This window comes from Delphinus delphis, chromosome 2, assembly GCF_949987515.2.
Source record: "Delphinus delphis chromosome 2, mDelDel1.2, whole genome shotgun sequence".
NCBI lineage: Eukaryota > Metazoa > Chordata > Mammalia > Artiodactyla > Delphinidae > Delphinus > Delphinus delphis.
The window spans coordinates 77,311,477-77,333,004 of record NC_082684.1 but is presented as its reverse complement, the minus strand read 5'-3'; the positions used below and the strand labels follow the sequence as shown (position 1 = coordinate 77,333,004).

Genomic DNA, 21,528 nt, shown 5'->3' with positions numbered 1-21,528 from the left:
GGCTGGGCCCGTGAGCCACGGCCTCTGGGTCTGTGCGTCCGGAACCTGTGCTCCGCAACGGGAGAGGCCACAGCGGTGAGGGACCCGTGTACCGCAAAAATAAAAAAAAAAAATCAGAAGTAAAGCCAGTATCCCGGCTACACTGCATTGAACCTGGAGGAAAGAGTGAAGAAATGAGGCCTAAGAGGCTCACAGGAGTCAGAGAAGAGCATTATAGGGCAGGGTAAGGAATTCAGATTTCATTCTAAATGTGATGGGAAGGCAGATCCATAAAGACATGAAAAGTGCAAGGTGTAATCTGACCATCTCTCAGTCCTAACCAGAAAAATTACTTTCAAACTCAGAGCTAAATCTAACATTCAAATCCACTTCATGGTCAGTCTTCACAGATCAAGAAGCCAATACAAAGTCAAATCACAAAGTTAAAGATGAATAAAGCATAATTAACTCACCCCCCAAAAACACATTATTTATATTTCATAAGTAATATTCTCAAATGCCAAATTATTCCTTTTCTACTAAAAAACAAAATTGATATCATGGCTTTTTGTTAATAACACTATATCAATATTGGTTCGTTAATTGTAACAAATGTTCCATGCTAATGTGAGATGTTAATAACGGGAAAAACTGGGTATGGGATCTATGGGGACTCTCTATACTAGTCTCTCAATTTCTCTGTAAATCTAAACTCTTCTAAAAAGTCTATAAAGTCTATTTTAAAACTATGTATATATAGATATAGTCATATATAGTTATCTAGAGGTAATACATAGTTATACAGAGATATATAAAATCTCCATATATTGATAAATATATAAAATCTCAGGGCAGGATATATGCTCTGAAACCACATACCAACAAAAGCAATCACCTTATCCTACTGCTATGAGTTATTTCAGTTGATACAACAATGAAACTGAAAATTAGCTTCCAATCAACTAAGCAATTAAGATTGCAGATACTCACTTCTTTTGAACAAGCACTGTCCATACTCTACCTACCTCTTAAGTATATGGACATGTTTAGAAAATATGTTAGGCATGCTTACCTCTTTAAATAAGTTCACGATAGCAATAGCAAATAATTACTATTATGGGGGAAATGGAGCCGGTAATAAGAATAAAGCAAACCCTAGGCAGATTTTTAAGTCAAACAAAAGGGCAAATGTTATATCCCAGAGCCTAAAATACTCCAGAAGTCTGAAACAATGGCCCAGATATAGGCGAAGTACAGGTGTGACAAACCTTATTTAGCTCAAACACTTGGGGGATGCGGGGGTTATGTGAATATTTTAGAGGGGAAAAAACAAATATGTTTATTATCAACCGCAGAACAGACGAGGTTTGTTTCTCAAAAGAGGACATAGGTTTAAATAGTTGAAAAATAGACCATGAATCTTCCAATAAAAGACAGGCTGAAACACAAGAGCTCCAATAATTTTCCAAGCAAAGTTTTCTCATACTTTATTAAATATAACACTTTCTGCCTGTGATAGGCAGAAGAATCGTTCCCCAAAGATGCCCACATCCTAATCCCCTGAATCTGTGAATGTTAGGGTACACTGCAAAAGGGAATTAAGGTTGCTAACTAGTCCACTTTAAAGCAGGGAGACTGCCCTGGATTATACAGGTGGCCCACTGTAATCACAAGAATCCTTACAAATGGAAGAGGGAGGCAGAAAAAAGGAGAGAAAGGAAAAGAGATGTGACCACAGAAGTAAAGTGAGACAGACCCTACGTTGCTACCTTCGAAAACAGAGGAAGAAGCCAAGGGCCAACGAACGTTGGCCGCCTCTAGAAACTGGAAACATTCTCCCTGGAGCCTCCAGAAAGGAATGCAGCCCTGCAGACACCTTGATTTTAGCCCAGTGAAACCCACGTTGGGATTCCAGAACCATAAGATAATCAATTTGTATTGTCTTAAACCACTAAGCTTTACGGCAAGTTGTTACAGCAACAATAAAAAAAAAAAAAATACGCCTCCTCTAAAAAGAACTCTCCTGCTTCAAGGAGAGAGCCCTTTTTAACCCAGTATCAGGGGGTGTCTTTACCACAGACGAGTGAAAGGGGGAAAAAATGTGTCATTCGCATGTGAAGTCAACAATCACAAATAAGAAAATCCGAAGATCAGTATCTAAAAGAATTGATATATGTAAGCTACAACAAAAAGCAGACTGGGCTATTCACGTCAGTAACAGTCTTAGTGGTCTTAGTTTGCATTAAATTTCCCATCAGTTTCTTAATCTATTTCATCTGAAGTATTCACATTACCCACTATAAAAAATACCTATTTATTTATGGTTAGGAAGTTAGCCATCTGTATTAGCCATACAGACTACCCAAACAAATTACCACAGACCATGTGGCTTAAACAACAGAGATTTATTTCTCAGTTCTGAAGCCTAGAAAGTCCAAGATCAAGGTGCCAGCAGACGATGTCTAGTGAGGACCGGCTATCTAACTTGTAGATGGCTGCCTTCTCACTGTATCCTCACATGTCAAGGAGAGAGGGCTCTGGTCTCTCTGCCTTTCCCGACAAGAGCACCAGGTCTATCAGATTAGGGCCCCGCCCTTTTGACCTCATTTAACATTTATCACCTCCTCACAAGCCCTATCTCCAAATACAGTCACCTGGGAATTAAGGCCTCAACATAGGAATTTGGGGGGAAACAGAAACATTCACTTCATAACATCATCAGTAATCATTATTTAGGTCAGAAAACAAAAAAGAAAGATATTTTGCCCAGAGAATATTCATTAGGGAAAACTATTAAGTCATATAAATTACCATAAACAAAAAGGAAAAAACTGGGAGTATAAAGCACTTCCAAATAGCATATTAATATACAACTTATATGAGTATGTTAATGAATATATATGTGTAGATACAGAGAGGGCCACATGCCGGTTGTGGGTGTTGACAGAACACAGACGGTCAGCTCCTGCACTAAAAAAGAAAGGTGCCCCTTTAATTTGTTCTTTTAAAATAAATGTGTATTTAAAGATATACCAGCTTTGGTAGTGGAGAAGTACAATGGCTGTGGCACCAAAAGTCACTATATATATATATAAACTGCAAATATCAACTCAGTTTCTACAATACAGAAAATGAAGGAAGTAGCATAAACGAAAGTCCATATATCAGAAGAGACTCAACGCAAAATAAAAGAACAACTCCCTAAGTTTGTTGTTTATTCCACAAAATTTATTCTCTAAGTTCTACCTTAACTCTAAGCCACTAATGCTGAAAAATCAATGAAACTATATTGAAATTTCACAAATATGATAATACATGCCAGATCTGGAGTTTATACTGCAAAAGTCCGTTTCAGGCAACATTTTCATCTAGAAATACCTACGTTAAGGATAAAATATTAAGCAGCCTATTAAGCTTACACATTTGCTAATTATCCTTGCCTGAATTACCCTTGGCCATGACATACACACCAACAATCAGAGAGAAAGCCCACACACCCAAGAGATAAGAAACTCCCTCAATAAAGAAGATTTTCTCCTACAACTTGTCTCTCTGATTCCCACTCTTTTTTCCTCTATGGGTAAGACGGTATGATTCTAACAAAACAAGGGGAGGAAGAACACAAAAGAGAATCGTGAGTGTACATCATTTCTCAGATTTCCAGTCTGGTTTGAAATGATATCAACAATCTAGGAAATAGAATTGAGAAGATTTATAATCACAGTGAAGAATTTGTTGCTGTTGCTGTTGTTTTAGTCTACTCAGCTAAGGTTTGAACCCACTCGGGTTTGCACGCATTCCGTGGTTGTTCAATCAATGACTAGGTATGAAATGAACGTTACTCCCATTTGGAAAAATGTTTCACTGCTTACCCCACCTGCTGTTCAAGGCTAAAACTGTACTTTGGCTGCTGGTTTCACGTCAGCTGCGAGCAGACACACGTTCTGTGCAGCAGATGATGCCTGGGAGTGGCCTGGAATTTTCTTTTCACTCCTGTTTTGGACAAGGGCACTGGAGTTCATACATCTAGTTCAACCTGCATTTGACAGATGGCTCAATTGTCCTTTATTTGATTAGGCCAAAGAGCACTTACACATTTGCTTTTCTCTCTACTATTCACTTCTTATTTAAAAAAAAAAAATCCTTTTAACTTTTGTGAAGAGAAATGAAGCGTCACCATTTCACAGTCACTTGTAAGCAGTCTGCACTTCCAGAATGTGGACTTACAGAGCAAATCGGAATCTTACACGATTTTTTTTTAAGCTACAGGATGATTTAATTGATTATAAACTATAATGATGACATTATAAAACTGAGTGGTCTCTTAAAGGCTTTTCACACTTAAATGTTTTATAAGTGAGAGAGAGAATGAGAATGAATAAATACTTGTTTGCTATAGAGGTCCCAATTTTAGAAAAAGAAACTGAGAAGGGAAGGTAAGTGGGATGCTAAAAGTTTCCCAGTCTTTTTAATATCACAGCAGCCCATTTAGAACCCCTTATGTTTAAGGAACTAGAAACTGAGGGATAGAAGCATGGCTTCTTACAGCCTAGGGGGTACAGTGTGGTGAAGCCACACACGTAGACCTAGCATACTGGGCAGAAACCTCCATTTGTGTCATTTGGTGAAAATCTTAAATTCCCATCTCCACATTTTACTACCCCACATTTGCTATCTCTAAGAGCAATGAGATACATATTGAATAAACTAAAAAAAAAGTCAACAGATCTAAGGGATAAACTACAATTCAATATAGCCTAACCATTTGCTATATTAGAAAAGATATATATGTTTGATAGGAGAGCATGAAAAGTACATAACCCCCCTTCTAGGAGGGGAAAAAAAACAATTCACAATTCATTGTTTTGTTCATTCATAAACAAAAAACTTGTCCCATCCTAGAAGTTAGAAACCTCAGGTATTCATTCCACCACCAACTACCTCACTATATCTTTTAAAAGGCCTAAATCCACCCAACTACTAATATCTTCATCTATAAAACTACACTTAGGACTTCCCTGGTGGCACAGTGGTTGAGAAACCACCTGCCAATGCAGGGGACACGGTTTCGATCCCTGGTCAGGGAAGATTGCAGAGCAACTAAGCCCGTGAACCACAACTACTGAGCCTGAGCTCTAGACCCCGTGTGCTGCAACTACCGAGCCTGTATGCTGCAAATACTAAAGCCTGCACGCTACAACTACTGAAGCCTGCAGGCCTAGAGCCCGTGCTCTGCAACGAGAAGCCACCGCAATGAGAAGCCCACACACTGTAACAAAGAGTAGCCCCCTCTCGCCACTAGAGAAAGCCTGAATGCAGCAATGAAGACTCAGTGCAGCCAAAAATAATATTAATTTTTAAAAAAAAACAAAACTACACTTAACACTGCCAGCCTCCTTCACAGGGAGGTTCTGATCAGTTAAATGTAAGGATGCCTTTCAGGGCCTACGAAGAAGCAGTTCTAGGTAATTTAACTTAATGCTTGTTTCTTTACTCATATGAGTAATGCATGTCCATGGCAACAAAATAAAAATTCAATAGTACAGAAAGATATAAAGGAAAATCCTCCTTTTCTCCTATTCTTATTCCCCAAAGGTAACCACTTCATGTTTCTTATACAGCCTTCCATTGTATGCCTTTGTATGAATATCTTTTTACACAAATGTAACACTAAGTTTTCTGAAGTAACTTTTTCCCTTGATATTAGACATTTTCCACATCTACCCCATTCTTTAATAGCTACATGGTATCCCTCTGCATAGACATACCATGATTTACTTAACCAGTCCTTCTTAACAGACATTTAGAAAGTTGTTTCTAGATTTTCCTTATTTTAAACAGTGTTGCAAAGAACAATCATCTACTTACATTTGCTAACTATTCAGACATATTTGTAAGATAAATTGCTAACATGGAATTGCTGGGTCACGGGCTAAATCCTGATGTCAAATGGTTTCATTAATGAGTTGTATCAACTCCCACCAAGAGAAGAGTATCTAAGGTCACGGGCTAAACCCTGATGTCAAATGGTTTCATTAGTGAGTTGTATCAACTCCCACCAAGAGAAGATTATCTAAGTATTGAATATGATCAACACTTTTTTAAAAACCGTAGTTTTAAAGGTTCTTTCTGTATATGCTTTCATTAGGAAGTTTATCTGCAAGGAAATTAACATCTTTTTTTTTTTTTTTTTGGCTGCGTTGCATCTTTGTTGCCGCGCACGGGCTTTCTCTAGTTACGGTGAGCCGGAGCCACCCTTCGTTGCGGTACACAGGCTTCTCATTGCGGTGGCTTCTCCTGTTGCAGAGCAGGGGTTCTAGGTGCACGGGCTTCAGTAGTTGTGGCATGTGGGCTCAGTAGTTGTGGCGCACGGGCTTAGTTGCTCCGCAGCATGTGGGATCTTCCTGGACCGGGGATCGAACCCGTGTCCCCTGCAATGGCAGGCGAATTCTTAAACCACTGAGCCACCAGCAAAGTCCCTAACAGATTTTTAAATATTTGTAAGCAACCTAATTTATGTTCCTACCATCTCTTTGAAGCAAATAAAGAACCTACAATTTCTACTTGGCAAAAGAAACAAAAGTAACAATAATAATAAAATTAGGGCACAAGAAATGCTCTGTCCTAGGTTAGTCCTGACCTAATTTTACAGCATAAAGAAACACTACTAAAAAGCTAGTTACTTTCATTATTCCCTGCTAGGTAAAAAAATTTTTTTTCTCCAATCCCGTTATTCTATACATAGAACTAACACAGCACATTTTTATAAATAAATTCTACTTTAAATTTAACATGTACTCTTGTCAATTCATTAGTAACAGATTAGGAAATAGTTAAGAAAAAACAGAAAAATAAACACTAAAATTTCTTATGGACGCTAACATTTCAAATATAAGTTAAAATATACAGAACCATATAAATCACACAGCTTTAAAAAAAACTTTTCTATTTAATAACTGACCAAAAAAATGGCAAAGATAAAAGTGGCAAGGACTCCAAAGTATAGACGAAATAAGAATCAAGTCTGAATAATACATACAACAAATGAGTTTAAAACATAAATAGAAAACAAAATAGTGAAAAGGGGCGCTATACATATAAGACCTCTGGATACTATAATTCCTGTTTTATTCTCACAGTCTAAAAAATCTGTGGTTTGCATTACACTGGAAAGTTTAAAAGATTTAGAACAAGGAAAATATAAAATCCAATGTGATTTAAAGCTCTTGTGTAGATCTGGCCCTTGGGAGAGCAATAACTTTTTAGTTACTGAGCTCTCAACCACCAATGAAGGGTACTTCAAAAATAGCATAACAAAGGCAAATGAAACATAAAGGGTTCCCCTGACCTGAACTCCCAAATGACACTGTCTAAAAACACACACTCTCTAGCTTGCTCCATTTACCTTCTAAATTACCTTCTATTGATAAATCCTATCACTCATCTGAACACCACAGTGCTATATCATGTACAGGCCTTCAAGTAGCTTACAATTAATGAAGGAGACATACAAGTAAATAACTGACTATAATAAAATGAAGACTAAAAATAAGTGCTCTATTTACAAAGTACCACATTGCTAACTGAGGAAAACTGGAAGCTTCACTGAAGGTGGCATTCGAACTAGCATGTGAGGATGAACAAGATTTTGAAAACCAGAGAGTGTGAGAAATGTAATATATCAGTCAAAGTTTGGGTTGCAAACTATAGAAATCAATTCTGGCAAACCTGGGCAGCAAATGAATTTACTAAAAGAATTTCGAGTAGCTTATAAAATAGATAAGAAGTCTAGAGGCTGGGGGAAAAAAAAAAACCCAAAACACCCAAGCAGGAAACGAGCAACTAAGAACTCAGTCACCTAACAGAAATAATGAGGATGCCATGATCATTGCTATAGCAAATAATCTCTAATTATCCTACATCTATATGTCATTTCCTCAAGATTCAAAGCCTAATAAAGGACATTATTGGGTCAACTGGAAAAATCTCAATCAAGTTAGATGATAGTATTGTATCAATTTAGTTTCCTGATTTTAATAATTGTTCTATAGTTATGTACGAGATTTCCTTGCTTTTAGAAAATACAGGGCTTCTCTGGTGGCGCAGTGGTTAAGAATCTGCCTGCCAATGCAGGCAGCACGGGTTCGATCCCTGGTCTGGGAAGATCCCACACATTGCAGAGCAACTAAGCCCATGCGCCACAACTACTGAGCCTGCGCTCTAGAGCCCAGGAGCCACAACTACTGAAGCCCGCATGTCTAGAGCCCAAGCTCAGCAACAAGAGAAGCCACCGCAATGAGAAGCCCGCGCACCACAACCAGGAGTAGCCCCCAGTCACCGCAACTAGAGAAAGCCTGCGAGCAGCAACAAAAACCCAACGCAGCCAAAAATAAATTAATTAATTTTTTTAAAAAAAGAAAATACATACTGCAGTGTTTAGGGATGAAGGGACATCATGTCTACCATTCACTCTTAAAGATTCAGAATAAAATCTTTAAGAAAAAACAAAATAGGTCGGTGCTTTGTGTACATCTAGAGGGGTGGGATAGGGAGGGTGGGAGGGAGAGGCAAGAGGGAGGACATATGGGGATGTACGTAAATGTATAGCTGATTCACTTTGTTATACAGGAGAAACTAACACACCATTGTAAAGCAATTATATATAGTCCAATAAAGATGTTAAAAAAACAATAGTGTGTGTGTATGTGGAGAGAGAGAAATAGGAGAGGGACAGGAATATAACCTGTCCAAACTAAAGTGATTGTCTTCCGCACAAAGTCCTTTGTACAGTGCATGACACCACACAGTCCCTTCACCCAGAGATAATCCCTATTATTTGTATATGCATCATCTTGCCTGCCCATCTTGTCATATTTTCTAATCAAAGTTTATTTGTAGAATCCTCTTTTCAAATGCAATGTATTTATGTTGCTAATAATATACAACTATAAAAAATTTGAATAAAGAGAAAGACAAAGTTCCACATAGTCCCTATATTTTCCCCACTCCAAACACAGATTAATAGCTTGATACGTATTCACACCCTCTCAGGATTTTAAATGAATGTACACATCTTATAATTTTGACATAAATACATATTATCTTTTTTCCTTAAAGTCTTATCATGACATCTTTCCAGTTTTATATCAAAAAACCATACAGCAAAATGTTGACTGATTATTTCTGGGTAATGATATTACACATAATTTTTATTTTCTTCTTGGTATTTTTCTGTTATTTAACAGAACAGGTAGAACTTTTGATCTTAGGAGATACCTGTATCTCTGATACAAAAGGGAAGGAAAAGAAACAGATTAATTTTGACAACATAGGGAGGAATATTGGAAGTCAAATTTGAGAAGTTTAGAATTGAAGAAATCACATGATAGAGACCATGATGTGGTGTGTATCAATCCCATGTAAGTGAGTGTCACCCAGGATGTACTAAAAAATATAAACTGTAAATTAGGTGCCAAAATCTTCAGAGGAATCAATCATGAAAATAGTCTCATAAAATGATAAAATATCATATTTGACTAAACAATTAAAAATCATTCATTTTTGCCTACTTACCATACTCTGACTATATGTGGTCAATCCCAAGTTGAGTTTCAGGGAAAAAAAAAAAAGTCTCTCAAATTAAACATTAAAAAGTCCCCCAGGGCATTTTTTTTTTAGTCTCAAGGGAATTCTTCCTATGTTTTGGCTCAGTCAAAAACACTGTTGTTGGGGCTTCCGTAGTGGCGCAGTGGTTGAGAGTCCGCCTGCCGATGCAGGGTACATGGGTTCGTGCCCCGGTCTGGGAAGATCCCACATGCCGCGGAGCGGCTGGGCCCGTGAGCCATGGCCGCTGAGCCTGCGCGTCCGGAGCCTGTGCTCCTCAACGGGAGAGGCCACAACAGTGAGAGGCCCGCGTACCGCAAAAAAAAAAAAAAAAAAAAAAAAAAAAAAATTCTGTTGTTCCAGAGAACAGAACTCTGTCCTACACATAACAGCGTTAAGGGAAGACAAGTTTTGTCACAAAAAGAAAAAGAAGTTTCCAACAATTAGAAAGAGTAGCAACGGCTGCTTCAAAAAACAGGATAGAAGCACTTCCAGAATGGTGGAGTAGGGACTTCCGAATATCCACTCTGCCACAAAAGCAACAAGAACACTGACAAAAAATTGTTAAAACCAACACTTTCAGAACTATGGAAATTAACCAAAACTTTGCAACAACCCAATGAGTGTTTATTCAAGGAAAACAGCTAAATTTCTGTAAGAACAGCAACTTGCTTATTCCAATCCCACTCTACCCAGCTCTACAATAGCCCTGAAAACCAAAAGCCTCACTACAATGGTGACTGTGAAAACCAGCAGCCTTGCAGCCACTGGATAGGGTAGAAGAGCTTGCCAAAGTCCCATCCCCAGAGAGCTGTCACTATTTGACTTTTCTGGAAGCTCTGTGAAAGGCTCCATTCTCAGATCTTGCTCTTTTTTTAAAATAATTTATTTTATTTATTTATTTCGGCTGTGTTGGGTCTTCATTGCTACACGCAGGCTCTCTCTAGTTGCAGTGAGCAGGGGCTTCTCTTGTTGCAGGGCAAGGGCTATAGGCGTGTGGGCTCAGTAGTTGTGGCTCGCAGGCTCAGTAGTTGTGGCACACATGCTTAGTTGCTCCACAGCATGCAGGATCTTCCCAGACCAGGGCTCAAACCCATGTCCCCTGCATTGGCAACCAGATTCTTAACCAGTACGCCACCAGGGGAGCCCTCAGATCTTGTTTTTATTTGAGCAGACTTAGAACTCACCCTGGGTAAACAGTCATATAACCAGGAAGTTTGTAAAAAAAGAAAAAAAATCAGCAGCAAAAGTTTAAAATCATAGCCACTTGAGGCAGTGATACCAGGTGGGCTCAAAAGAGGCTGAAACTTATAAGGTAAAACTGGAGAATGAGATGCCCAAGAGGGCATTGTAAAGCTTTGACATATTCCTGAGAATCTAGGAGGCCACGCACATGTGCAAAGCTGTGGGCATGCCCAGGAAAGATCTGAGAAGGCCCTAATCTTTTCCCTCAGGCCAACCTTGAGGCTCTGCACAAGCAGAAAGTGAACGTTAAGGCAGAGCTGTAAATTTCCTGATAGAGCATTGAAAACATACCCAAAAACACACGCACAGAGCCTCTCAGTAAAGGCTGGGAGACTTACTGCTTCAAAGCTTTTAAGGAAATTCTAAATGAAAAAAGATAATACCTTATTCAATAAGTAATATAAATTCTAAATATTCTATACATCTGTAAGTTCCTGTGTGTGACTAAGTGTAGTTTTGCATTTGACCTGCATACTCTAAGAAGATTAACACTCTGCATGAGGGAGGACAGCAGCAAGACTGTAGATAAAAGAACCACCTTTGACTGTGTTCATCTAATTTCAATCTTTACAACTTTGTAAGGTAGACACTCTTAGTCACCCTTTACAGGTAAGGGAACTGAGTTTCAGAAAGCTTATGCAACTTTCCTGAGGTTTTACAACTAGTAAGTAGGGGTTTGGAAGGTAGGTTTCTAACCAGTCGGCTACACTGCAAAACACGCATCACTGACCGCCATGTGATATAGCCCCTGAAAGGAAAATGAAAAAACAGAAAACAAAAAACATGGGTGGGGGCTGGGGGGGAGGAGAGAAAGGAAGGAAGAGAGACAGGCAAAAAGCAGAACTTAGGTGGGTTTTGAGAAGTTATACCCTAACTATTCATTTGTCTCTCAAGTCCTGTTATCTACCACCTTGAAACAGTAATTCCTATTTGTCCATAATGCTTCAACTCTGATACTTATGTTTTCAGAGACCCCATCCCACATGGGATCACCATGATGCCCCCACCAGCATGGACACCCATCCTCAGGCTTCAACAGCACTTTCCCCTCTCCTCCCTGCCCCCACGAAGCCACTCAGGAAACAGATGAGGTGCAAACCTGAAGCTCCCCTCCCTGCCAATTCTGTCTAAAAACCCTCCATTTTAAGTCTACTTCCATACGGTAAAAATGAAAAACCAACTTATCTGCTTAATTTTCCCCTCCAATATACATAAAATAATTGCTCTTAAAATAACATTTTCTATTAACCTCTTAATTCAATGATTCTCTTGACTGTGAAAAAAAATACTTTTTAAAACTTAATAGGTAAACAAGGACCTACTGTATAGCACAGGGAACTCCACTCAATATTCTGTAACAACCTATATGGGGAAAGAATCTGAAAAAGGATATATGTATATGTACAACTGATCACTTTGCTGTACACCTGAAACTAAGACAACACTGTAAATCAAATATACTCCAATATAAAATAAAAATTAAGAGAAACTTAATAGGAATTGCTCTACAAAATCATAATACTACTGACATAAAAAAAGAAGCAGTAAACCAAAATACAACCTGGGAGTGGGGTGAAGGACAGTAAAGGAAAATAGGAAGCCAAGCTTTGCCTTTAGAAAAATACTCATTTCTTAATCAGGCTTTGCTCCCAGAGAACTCACAAGTTCTTCAGAAGGACCTGAAGTTTGTGTATCTGCAACAGGGATTAAGCCTTCTTCAGTAGTATAAAATAAGACTAGGCGTTAGTTAGTCCAAGTATTAAACAAAGACATGTTATTTTATCATCAGCATTGTAGTAAAAGAAAAAAAAATGAGAGCAAAATATCCTAGTCTTCAATATCGTGAATCCAGCTACTGGGAGGTGAACTTTAGATTCATAATAGAACCACAGAGCCAAACCCATGATTTAAATGAAATTCACACTGCATTAGACTTTGAGAGAGAAGGCTAAGTATTTTACATTTTCCCAAAATGCAGCTGTTAATGGTCCTTTCAAGCCAGAGACTACAGACATCTAAATTTGGCGACTAATTATTTCACAAAATACACATCCATTGACAAAATCTCCCAGCGCTAGTAACTTCCCACAGCTAAACACAGAAATGGAGGGATCACAGCACTGATAATCCAAGAGTATATATGAATTGGGGGCAACAGTCCTGTCACCCCAATACTTTGCTTAGGTTAATATTAAAATGTGTTTGCTAGCCCTCAGTATAGGTTTGACTTGGTACTAAAGAAATATGGATCAGACGTATTTGTATCAGTCCTTAATAGCAAGAAGAAAAAAGGCGAATTAAATATGTACAATGGGGAATTCATTCTATCAGTCTCTTACAAATTTTTTAATTGTCATGCTATGTGCACATACCAATGATGTGCATGGATGGTAGAAATGGCATCCTTGGGAGTACTGTTCTTTACAGAAATTGTCTTTTAAGTAATTTAAGGCTGACAGACATCAGGTTAGTCAAATTCTAAAAACAGCATCCTAGCAACATCAGGATAAAACTAAGCATATCAATTTGTACTTCTCAACACCCTTTGACAAAATCCACTCAAAGTGTGATATTATCTATAACAATTATCAATGCACTGCCCCATGAAAACTCTGTAGAAAATATTCAGACCAACAAAGTTGTTGATTATTTCCATCCAAAAGGAAAAAGTATTAAAGAATTTATTCTTGGTACCTCAACACACACGCACAAACGGCTCTAACAAAAGAAAAAGAAATTTTAAAGAGAATGAATGTAGTGCCCTAATAAGTTAATTGGGAGCTTCTATAAAATAGAAATAATTGTGTCAGTATGGTCTTTATTTCTCCCTTTGGTATTTCAAAGTGCATCAGGAAATAGCGACATCTGAAGAGAAAACACCTTTACAACCACTTAAATTAATTTCTTAAAAAAGCCTTGTCAGTCATGCTGTGGTGTGGCTAAGACCAAATGACTTCTTACACAGCCTCTCTAGAGGTCACCTGCACAGTGACCGGTACTGTGAAACATAATCACTACTTTTTCTGAAGAAAAAAGGAAAAAGCAGAAAAGGCTTACTACGTAATTCCCCAGGAAATGTAGCCGTGTTGAATTATGAGCTTGCCATTTTCCATTCTAGCACTAGTTTAAATCAGAGACAGTAACACTACTAAGAATGACAAAAAATTGGAAACCATACTCTGCATAGTGTGAAACCCACCCCAAAAAAACCCAGAAAAACAAAAACACTCCAACCTTCTGGGTGAATACATGCAATAAACTATCTTACTAAGGAAAGAAAAAAAAAAAAAAGTAAGTAATGTGATTTTTTTTTTTCCAATTTAACAGTGAACAACACAAGCTCCTGTCCTCTAGGACAAAGCAGAAAGTCAAGGGCTAAGGCAGCTCAAAGACGGGGCAGTGAGAGAGAGGGTTCAGGTCACGAGGAGATGAGTGGAAATCATCCCTAAGAAGGAGATCCTGAACAGGGCCTTCTGACAGTAGTGCAATTAGCAGAGCCTTCACATATCGATTTCCTCTTTTCCCTGGTACTACCCTTTTTCACAGGGCTCTACACAGGCTCCTGATAGGAAGCAGAGCTCGTAAGTAATGTGATCTCAGCAGGCCCCTGATGGAGCAGGCATAGGCCTGGGGGCGGGGGTCATATACATTTTCCTAAGGGTTTTTGAACAAGCACGTTTTTAAAAGAATCAAGTTCCAGTTCCAGATATTCAATGTCCATACTCTTTCCTAAGAGCAGTCTATCTCAGAAATACAGGACACTTAGCACTTGAGGACAAGGCAACCCCTTCTCGGCCATTCTCAGTCTGACTGTGGTGCATTCCCTGAAGCCCAAGCAAAGGGTAATGAAATACAAGTGTAGATACTGGGAAAGTATTGAGACCTTTCACAAATCAGTAGTTTCCAATTCCTTGTTTTCAACAAAATTGAAGGAGGACCTAATCTAGTCGTCAGCTGACAGATCATTCAAATGTTTTACAGTAATGATTTCAGCATATAATCATAATGATTTCAGCATATAATCAGAAAGGTGTTCAAAGAATTGAGTGACACTTACATGACAAAACTCCAACCAGTCCCATCTACCAATTTATGAGAACTATGTTTCTCAGTACTTACACCTATAAAAAGAAAAATTAGGAAGAGAATTGACAGTGAATCCTGTCTCATTCAGGCAATAAGTAATATTCATTCATGGATACCCAACTAAACTCATTAGGGAAAAAGATCATTTACATGATATTTTTACATAAAATTTTACATGTTTAACAACTGCTAATTAAAATAGATTGTATATAAATCAATGTGATTTTAATTTAATCTAAAAGAAAAATTTATACCCAAGCCTTAAGGTTACAGAACATTTTTTTAAATCACAAGTTGTTACAAGGAAGCAAAAAGGGTAATCACTAGAAGATTTTCAAGTTCAAAAATATATTACGGGCTTCCCTGGTGGCGCGGTGGATGAGAGTCCGCCTGCCGATGCAGGGGACACGGGTTCATGCCCCGGTCCAGGAGGATCCCACAGGCTGCGGAGCGGCTGGGCCCGTGAGCCATGGCCGCTGAGCCTGTGCGTCCGGAGCCTGTGCTCCGCAACGGGAGAGGCCACAACAGTGAGAGGCCCACACACCGCAAAAAAAAAAAAAAAAAAAAAAAATATATATATATATATATATATATATATTACACTGGGTCAAGCTCTAAGGGAGATGTGGAATTAAAAAACAAGTTAAAAAGAATAAGGAATAATGTAAGTCTTCTCACTGTTAATATTAATGTGATTCTTAAATGGATGGTGGTGTACAAACTTCCAGTTATAAGATAAATACTAGGGATATAATGTAAACATGAGCAATATAATTAACACAGGTGTATGTTATATATGAAAGTCAGAGTAAATCCTAAGAGTTCCCATCATAAGGAAAATAATTTTTTTAATTTTGCATCTATGAGATGACAGTTGCTCACTAAACTTATTGTGATAATCATTTCATGATGTATGTACACCAAATCATTATGCTGTACACCTTAAACTCATATAGTGCTATACATCATTTATAACTCAAACTGGAGAAAAAAATAACATCGAGGGACTTCCCTGGTGGCAGTGGTTGAGAATCTGCCTGCCAATACAGGGGACACGGGTTACAGCCCTGGTCCGGGAAGATCCCACATGCCTCAGAGTAACTAAGCCCGTGCGCCACAACTACTGAGCCCTTGTGCCACAACTACTGAAGACTATATGCCTAGAGCCCGTGCTCTGCAACTAGAAGCCACCACAATAAGCCCATGCACCGCAACGAAGAGTAGCCCCCACTCGCCACAACTAGAGAAAGCCCGTGTGCAGCAATGAAGACCCAACACAGCCAAAAATAAAATTTTTTTTAAAAACAGAAAACCTTGAAAAGAAAATTTTAAAAAATAATAACATCGAAAAAAGCAAAAGGTGGAAAAATAGATAATGATGGCGAATATTAAATGACTATAGTATTTAGACTCCATGCATAAGAATGATGTGACACTTCTATTTAAAAAGTCAATACAGAGACTTCCCTGGTAACGCAGTGGTTAAGAGTCCGCCTGCCAATGCAGGGGACACGGGTTCAAGCCTTGGTCTGGGAAGATACCACATGCCGCGGAGCAACTAAGCCCATGCGCCACAACTACTGAAGCCCACAAGCCACAACTACTGAAGCCTGTGCGCCTAGAGCCCATGCTCCACAACAAGAGAAGCACTGCAATGAGAAGCCTGCGCACTGCAACGAAGAGTGGCCCCCGCTCGCCGCAACCAGAGACAGCCCGCGCGCACAGCAAAGACCCAACACAGCCAAAAAAAAAAAAATTAAAATTAATTTATTTAAAAAAATGAATAAGAGCAGCTGACACATTAACATGGAGCAAGAAAGCAAAGATCTGACACCCACAATAATTGAATATGGTATCTGTATTACCTTAAAACCTATAATCATATCAAAACATCAGGAAAACAGGTATCACTCAAGTCATCCATACATCCGCTCTTCACATCTCTGAATCACTCCAGATGCAATTTGGGGTAGTAGTTAAAAGATTCAGCTGTGGAGCCGAAATGCCTGGGTTAAATTCAGACTCCTTAATTTGGTGGTTGAGTGATATTGGGTAAATCACCTAAGCTCTCCTAACTGTGAGTAATCTAACTGTGCCTCAGTTTTCTCATCTCATACTAAGTGCTCAATAAATGTAAGTTACTATTAATATTACAGGGAAGAAAAAAATTTCCAAGGACTGCCAATAGGCCTTGACTTCCTCTCTGTTAACAGTTCATCAAAAATATTAATATAATACTAAGCAAATCCTAGTATTGGGTTTTTTTTAAGTTAATGATTGCATTAAGTATAATATTACACCTAGTGGGTATTCAATGAAGATAATTAGCCTTATGACATGCTTACCCAAACTCCATAGGCTTGGGGTTCATACCATCTATAGAGGAAATGATTTAAGAGCAAGAGACTAGCAGATGCAATGTACTCAACTAAGTTACCTTGGAGTATTACATATCAAGAAGTTGTTTGGTTTCGTTTTATTTTGGCCTGTTTTCCACTTATAAGCCATGTATCCGTAGTAGTCTACGGTAGCAAAGGGAATAGACAGTATTCAATTCTGGAGTTAGGTACCTGGTCCTTACACAGCTAAAACTCCACTGTGAACTTTTTTTCTTTCTAATCATTTCAATTAATCTCCATTTGGGGCACAAATGCACCACAGGATATGAGAGCAAGGAGGCCTCAGGCACCTTAATCAACCTTGTCCCACTTAGTCTTTAGGCACCAAGAAATGGTATTCTTAGCAAGCCTAAACAGGAAGAGCACTTCAGAATCTGAGATGTGGAAGTGACCTTACAGGCCACCAACCCAAACCAAAATGAAGGAATAATCTTTCCAACCACTCTTCATCCACCTCTGCCTAAAAATATGATGGTGGTAGTAACAGTGGCTGCAGCTATGCCCCAGGCACTGTGCAAAGCATCTACATTCACTGACACACTGAATCATTAAACTGTGAAGTGAGAAAATCCTAAAAGAAAACACAAGATGGAATTTTTCAGACCATTGTAAAAAAGGATAAAAGCCTAAAGTTTTAATACAATGGTTACAATATTAGCATAAATCAAAAAATACATTATTCATCTCTAAACGATACACCATCATTTCATTCAATTTAGTCCAACAGAGACCAAATACCAAAGGTACCATTACTACAATTACTGTTAAAACATGATCCCTGCAACCAAGGAGTGTCCCCTTTATTCTCAGTAAAGCAGTGATTGGTTCACAAAAATGTAAGAGATAAAACAGTCAAGTCAAAGGCAGCTGGGTATAAATCCCAGCTCTGCCACTGGCTTCAACAGCTTAGGCAAGTCAGTTAACCTATAAAAATGAAGATTTTATAAAATATACATATAAAAAATTTGTTATCAAGTTGTTTAAACAACTTTCAAGTTACTAAAAAAATTAAGTTGTAATAAAGTTATATAGGTAAATAATGTTATAAAAACAAGATGTGATATATAATGTGCACTAGACTCGTCAGTTTCCTTCATTTCCTGATGAGCTGACTCTAAGAATTTCTTCATACCTCTCTCAAATTTTACTTATTACCTGCCTTAATCCTAACAAGGTTAAACATGGCACACTTAAGTTTTGTATTTTTTCCAACTCTACTTCTGTACACAACTCCTATCTTTAGGGACATCCTACCTACTATGCCCTTAAGATGTTACAAATATCAATACTTCAGTAATAGGAAATTTAACTCAACCCAAAATAATTTTTTAATCTATGCACATGGGAATTCAAAATATAAAGACAGTTTTGTACTACAAATGTTAAAATAACAGAACAGCTCATAAAGAAAGTAATTTAACTCCTTTAGCTAGGGTATCAGTAGAGTAACAGTTTGCCCCCAAACCATTCCCTGCTCCAAGCTCTAAGACACTTCCAATTATGAATGTGTGAATATGGCCGATTATATTGCTAGTAAAATTGAGACCTGACTGCTGAAACATTTACAGATAGAAAATTCAAATAGACGAAGGCCACCACCCCCTGATTCCTACACATATACAATGAAAGAGAACTATGCTATTAAAAAAAAGAGAACTATGCATCCGATCCCGCCCCCAAATACTATAGAGTCCAGCTTGTCGGGGTCATTCTTTCACTGAGTAAACATTTATTATGTGCCTACTGTGTGCCACGCATTGCACAGGCAGTGAACAAAACTGACCCCCAAATCCCTCCCTTCTTAATAATAGGAATGTCTCCCTGTGAGGTTAGGCACTGGGAGACCAAGCCCTGGTTGTCCCTACCCCAAAAGGGTTAATCACACTGACACCCGCACCCGAACCCAACCGGCCCCCTTGACTTGCGGACACAGCCGCGGCCGCTGGGTTCTTTAATAATTGGCCCAAGACCTCTTGGGCAGGCGGGGGAAGCCTATGGCCTTGAACCTCAGCGCAGCCCAGCAGAGAGGGAGGAAGGGACGCACACCCACCCCCCACGCCACGTGTGCACCCCAGCGCACGCCCCCGCCGCCCTCCGCCCGCCCTGCGCAGGCGCTGCCGCCGTCCGGCTCGCGCATTCCCTGCACGCCGCTCGCGGCTTCTGACTCTGGGCCCGGACCCCCACCGGGCCTGGACCCACACCAGCCCCGGTCCCACGAGGCCGCGACCCCGACCCCGACCAGGATCCCACCAGCTGTCGCCTCTTACCGGCGCACTGGCCCCAGCGCCCCAGCCTCGTGGCTCTCGGCGGCCGCCTCGCGGACCTCCTCCTCCTCGGCCTCCGCGGCTGCCCCGGAAGCCCCTGCCGCGGCCCCGGCGGCCGCCTCCATCCCCGCCGCCGCCTCTCGCCACCGCCGCCGGGGCGCCGGCCCGCTCGCGGTCGCGATCCCCGGTAGGCCGGCCGCGGCCGGGTCGGCGTCCTCGGCCGCCCCGAGCTCCTCGCTCCGCCTGCATTTGGCCGCCGCCGGCGGTGCTAAGCGCGCGGGAGCCGGGCCGCCGCGGAGACGCCCTTGCCCCACCGGAAACGGGCCGCACGGAGGAGCCGCGAGCGACGGGCCCCCGGTGACAGCGAGCGCGGGGTGCGGGGCCGGGTATGAAGCTGGCCGCGGCGGGGGCGGGGCGGCCCCGGGGCCTGGCAGGTGGGGCCGGAACCTGGTCTCCGGCACGGCCGGGGGCTCAGAGGATAAGGCCTGACTAGTAGAAGCTGCAAGTGGGAGACAGTGGTGTTTCTGGGGGAAGGGCCGTAGTATAAGTAAAAGGATGGGTTATAAAATAAAGTTTATATAATATGAATTCGTTTTTTAATTAAAATAAGAAAGACATACTGATACGGTGTATTTGCCTAAGAAAAGGTCTTAAAAAGTATATACCAAAACATTAGTGTTACCGAGTCCAAGCTCCTGGTGCCCGCTGCAGAGGACAGGCCAATGAATCCGAGAGATGACTTGTTGGGGCAAGGAGTGAAGACTTACTTGGAGACACAGCAAACCGAGAAGAGAGTGGACTTCTGCCCCCAAGGAACCAGCTGCCTGTGTTGGAACTCAGGCTTCTTTTATACTAAAACGGGAGAGGGCGGGCGAAGTCAAACAGGTTCTCTTCCTCCCTGCAGTCATTCACAGGTGGGCCTGGTCAGGATGTTATCTTGTGAGCTAAAAAAAAGGTATTTTAGCTTAATGCTCACTACCTGGGAGGCACGGTTCCCAGAGATGGGCCATTATGTATAATTGAAGCTTACAGGCAACAGCCCTTTAGTGACTAACTTGTAATAGAATAGAAGGTTCTTCCCTATTACATTAGTGGTTAACTGCGGGGTGAGACTTCCAGTGAGTTAATTTTTCCATTTTTTTTCCTATTTAGTCTTCTGATCATCAAAAATGAATAGGTGTAATTATTAAAATTCCTTCATACCTCTGGGTTCAGGAGGAGGTATGAAGGAAGGGGGGGGCAGCCCTCAGGTGAGAGGTGTGGCCTGCAACAAGCCACTGGGAGTAGAGAGAACAGTGCAGCCTGTCATGGACAGAAGGGGCTCCCAGGACGTCAAAAGAATTTTTATAGAAATGGCTGCTTTAGCTCACACTTACTGAGCACATGAGCATTTAATTCTCCTGTCAGCCCTGTGAGGTAGGTACTACTGTCATCCTTATTTTACAGATAAGGAAATACCCCTAGAGAAGTTAAACCACTTGTCTGATGTGACACAGCTACGGTAGTGGTGGAAATGACATTCTAATTCAGGCAAGCTCAGTCTATTCATGTTTGTGTGTCAGTGTCACTTAGTAGACAGTTTTGGGGACTCACCCATATCTTATGATTTAATATTTTGTTCCTTTTTATTGCTAAGCAGTAGTTCCTTTTATGGATCCAGTCTATTTTAACCGAGGGGGAAAAGGGCCTTTTGTTACATGGGAGCCATTTTTAACTTTGTATTACTAGGACTTCCCTGGTGGCACAGTGGTTAAGAATCCACCTGCCAATGCAGGAGACACAGGTTTGATCCCTGGTCTGGGAAGATCCCACATGCCGTGGAGCAACTAAGCCCGTGTGACACAACTACTACTGAGCCTGCGCTCTAGAGCCCACGAGCCACAACTACTGAAGCCTGCACACCCTAGAGCCCGTGCTCCACAACAAGAGAAGCCACAGCAATGAGAAGCCTG

The 21,528-nt window shown here is 40.3% G+C and overlaps 1 protein-coding gene across 1 annotated transcript in view; it reads right to left on the bottom strand.

Annotated features, from left to right (window-relative positions):
- Positions 1-20,191, bottom strand: part of AVEN (apoptosis and caspase activation inhibitor) — a 193,775-nt gene extending 173,584 nt beyond the window's left edge. Inside the window, exon 1 of the mRNA XM_060004945.1 lies at positions 19,580-20,191. Coding sequence (XP_059860928.1) covers positions 19,580-19,825 — 246 coding nt within the window. The 5' untranslated portion in view covers positions 19,826-20,191. The remainder of the gene's footprint in view (positions 1-19,579) is intronic.
- Between the last annotated feature and the right edge of the window lie 1,337 nt (positions 20,192-21,528).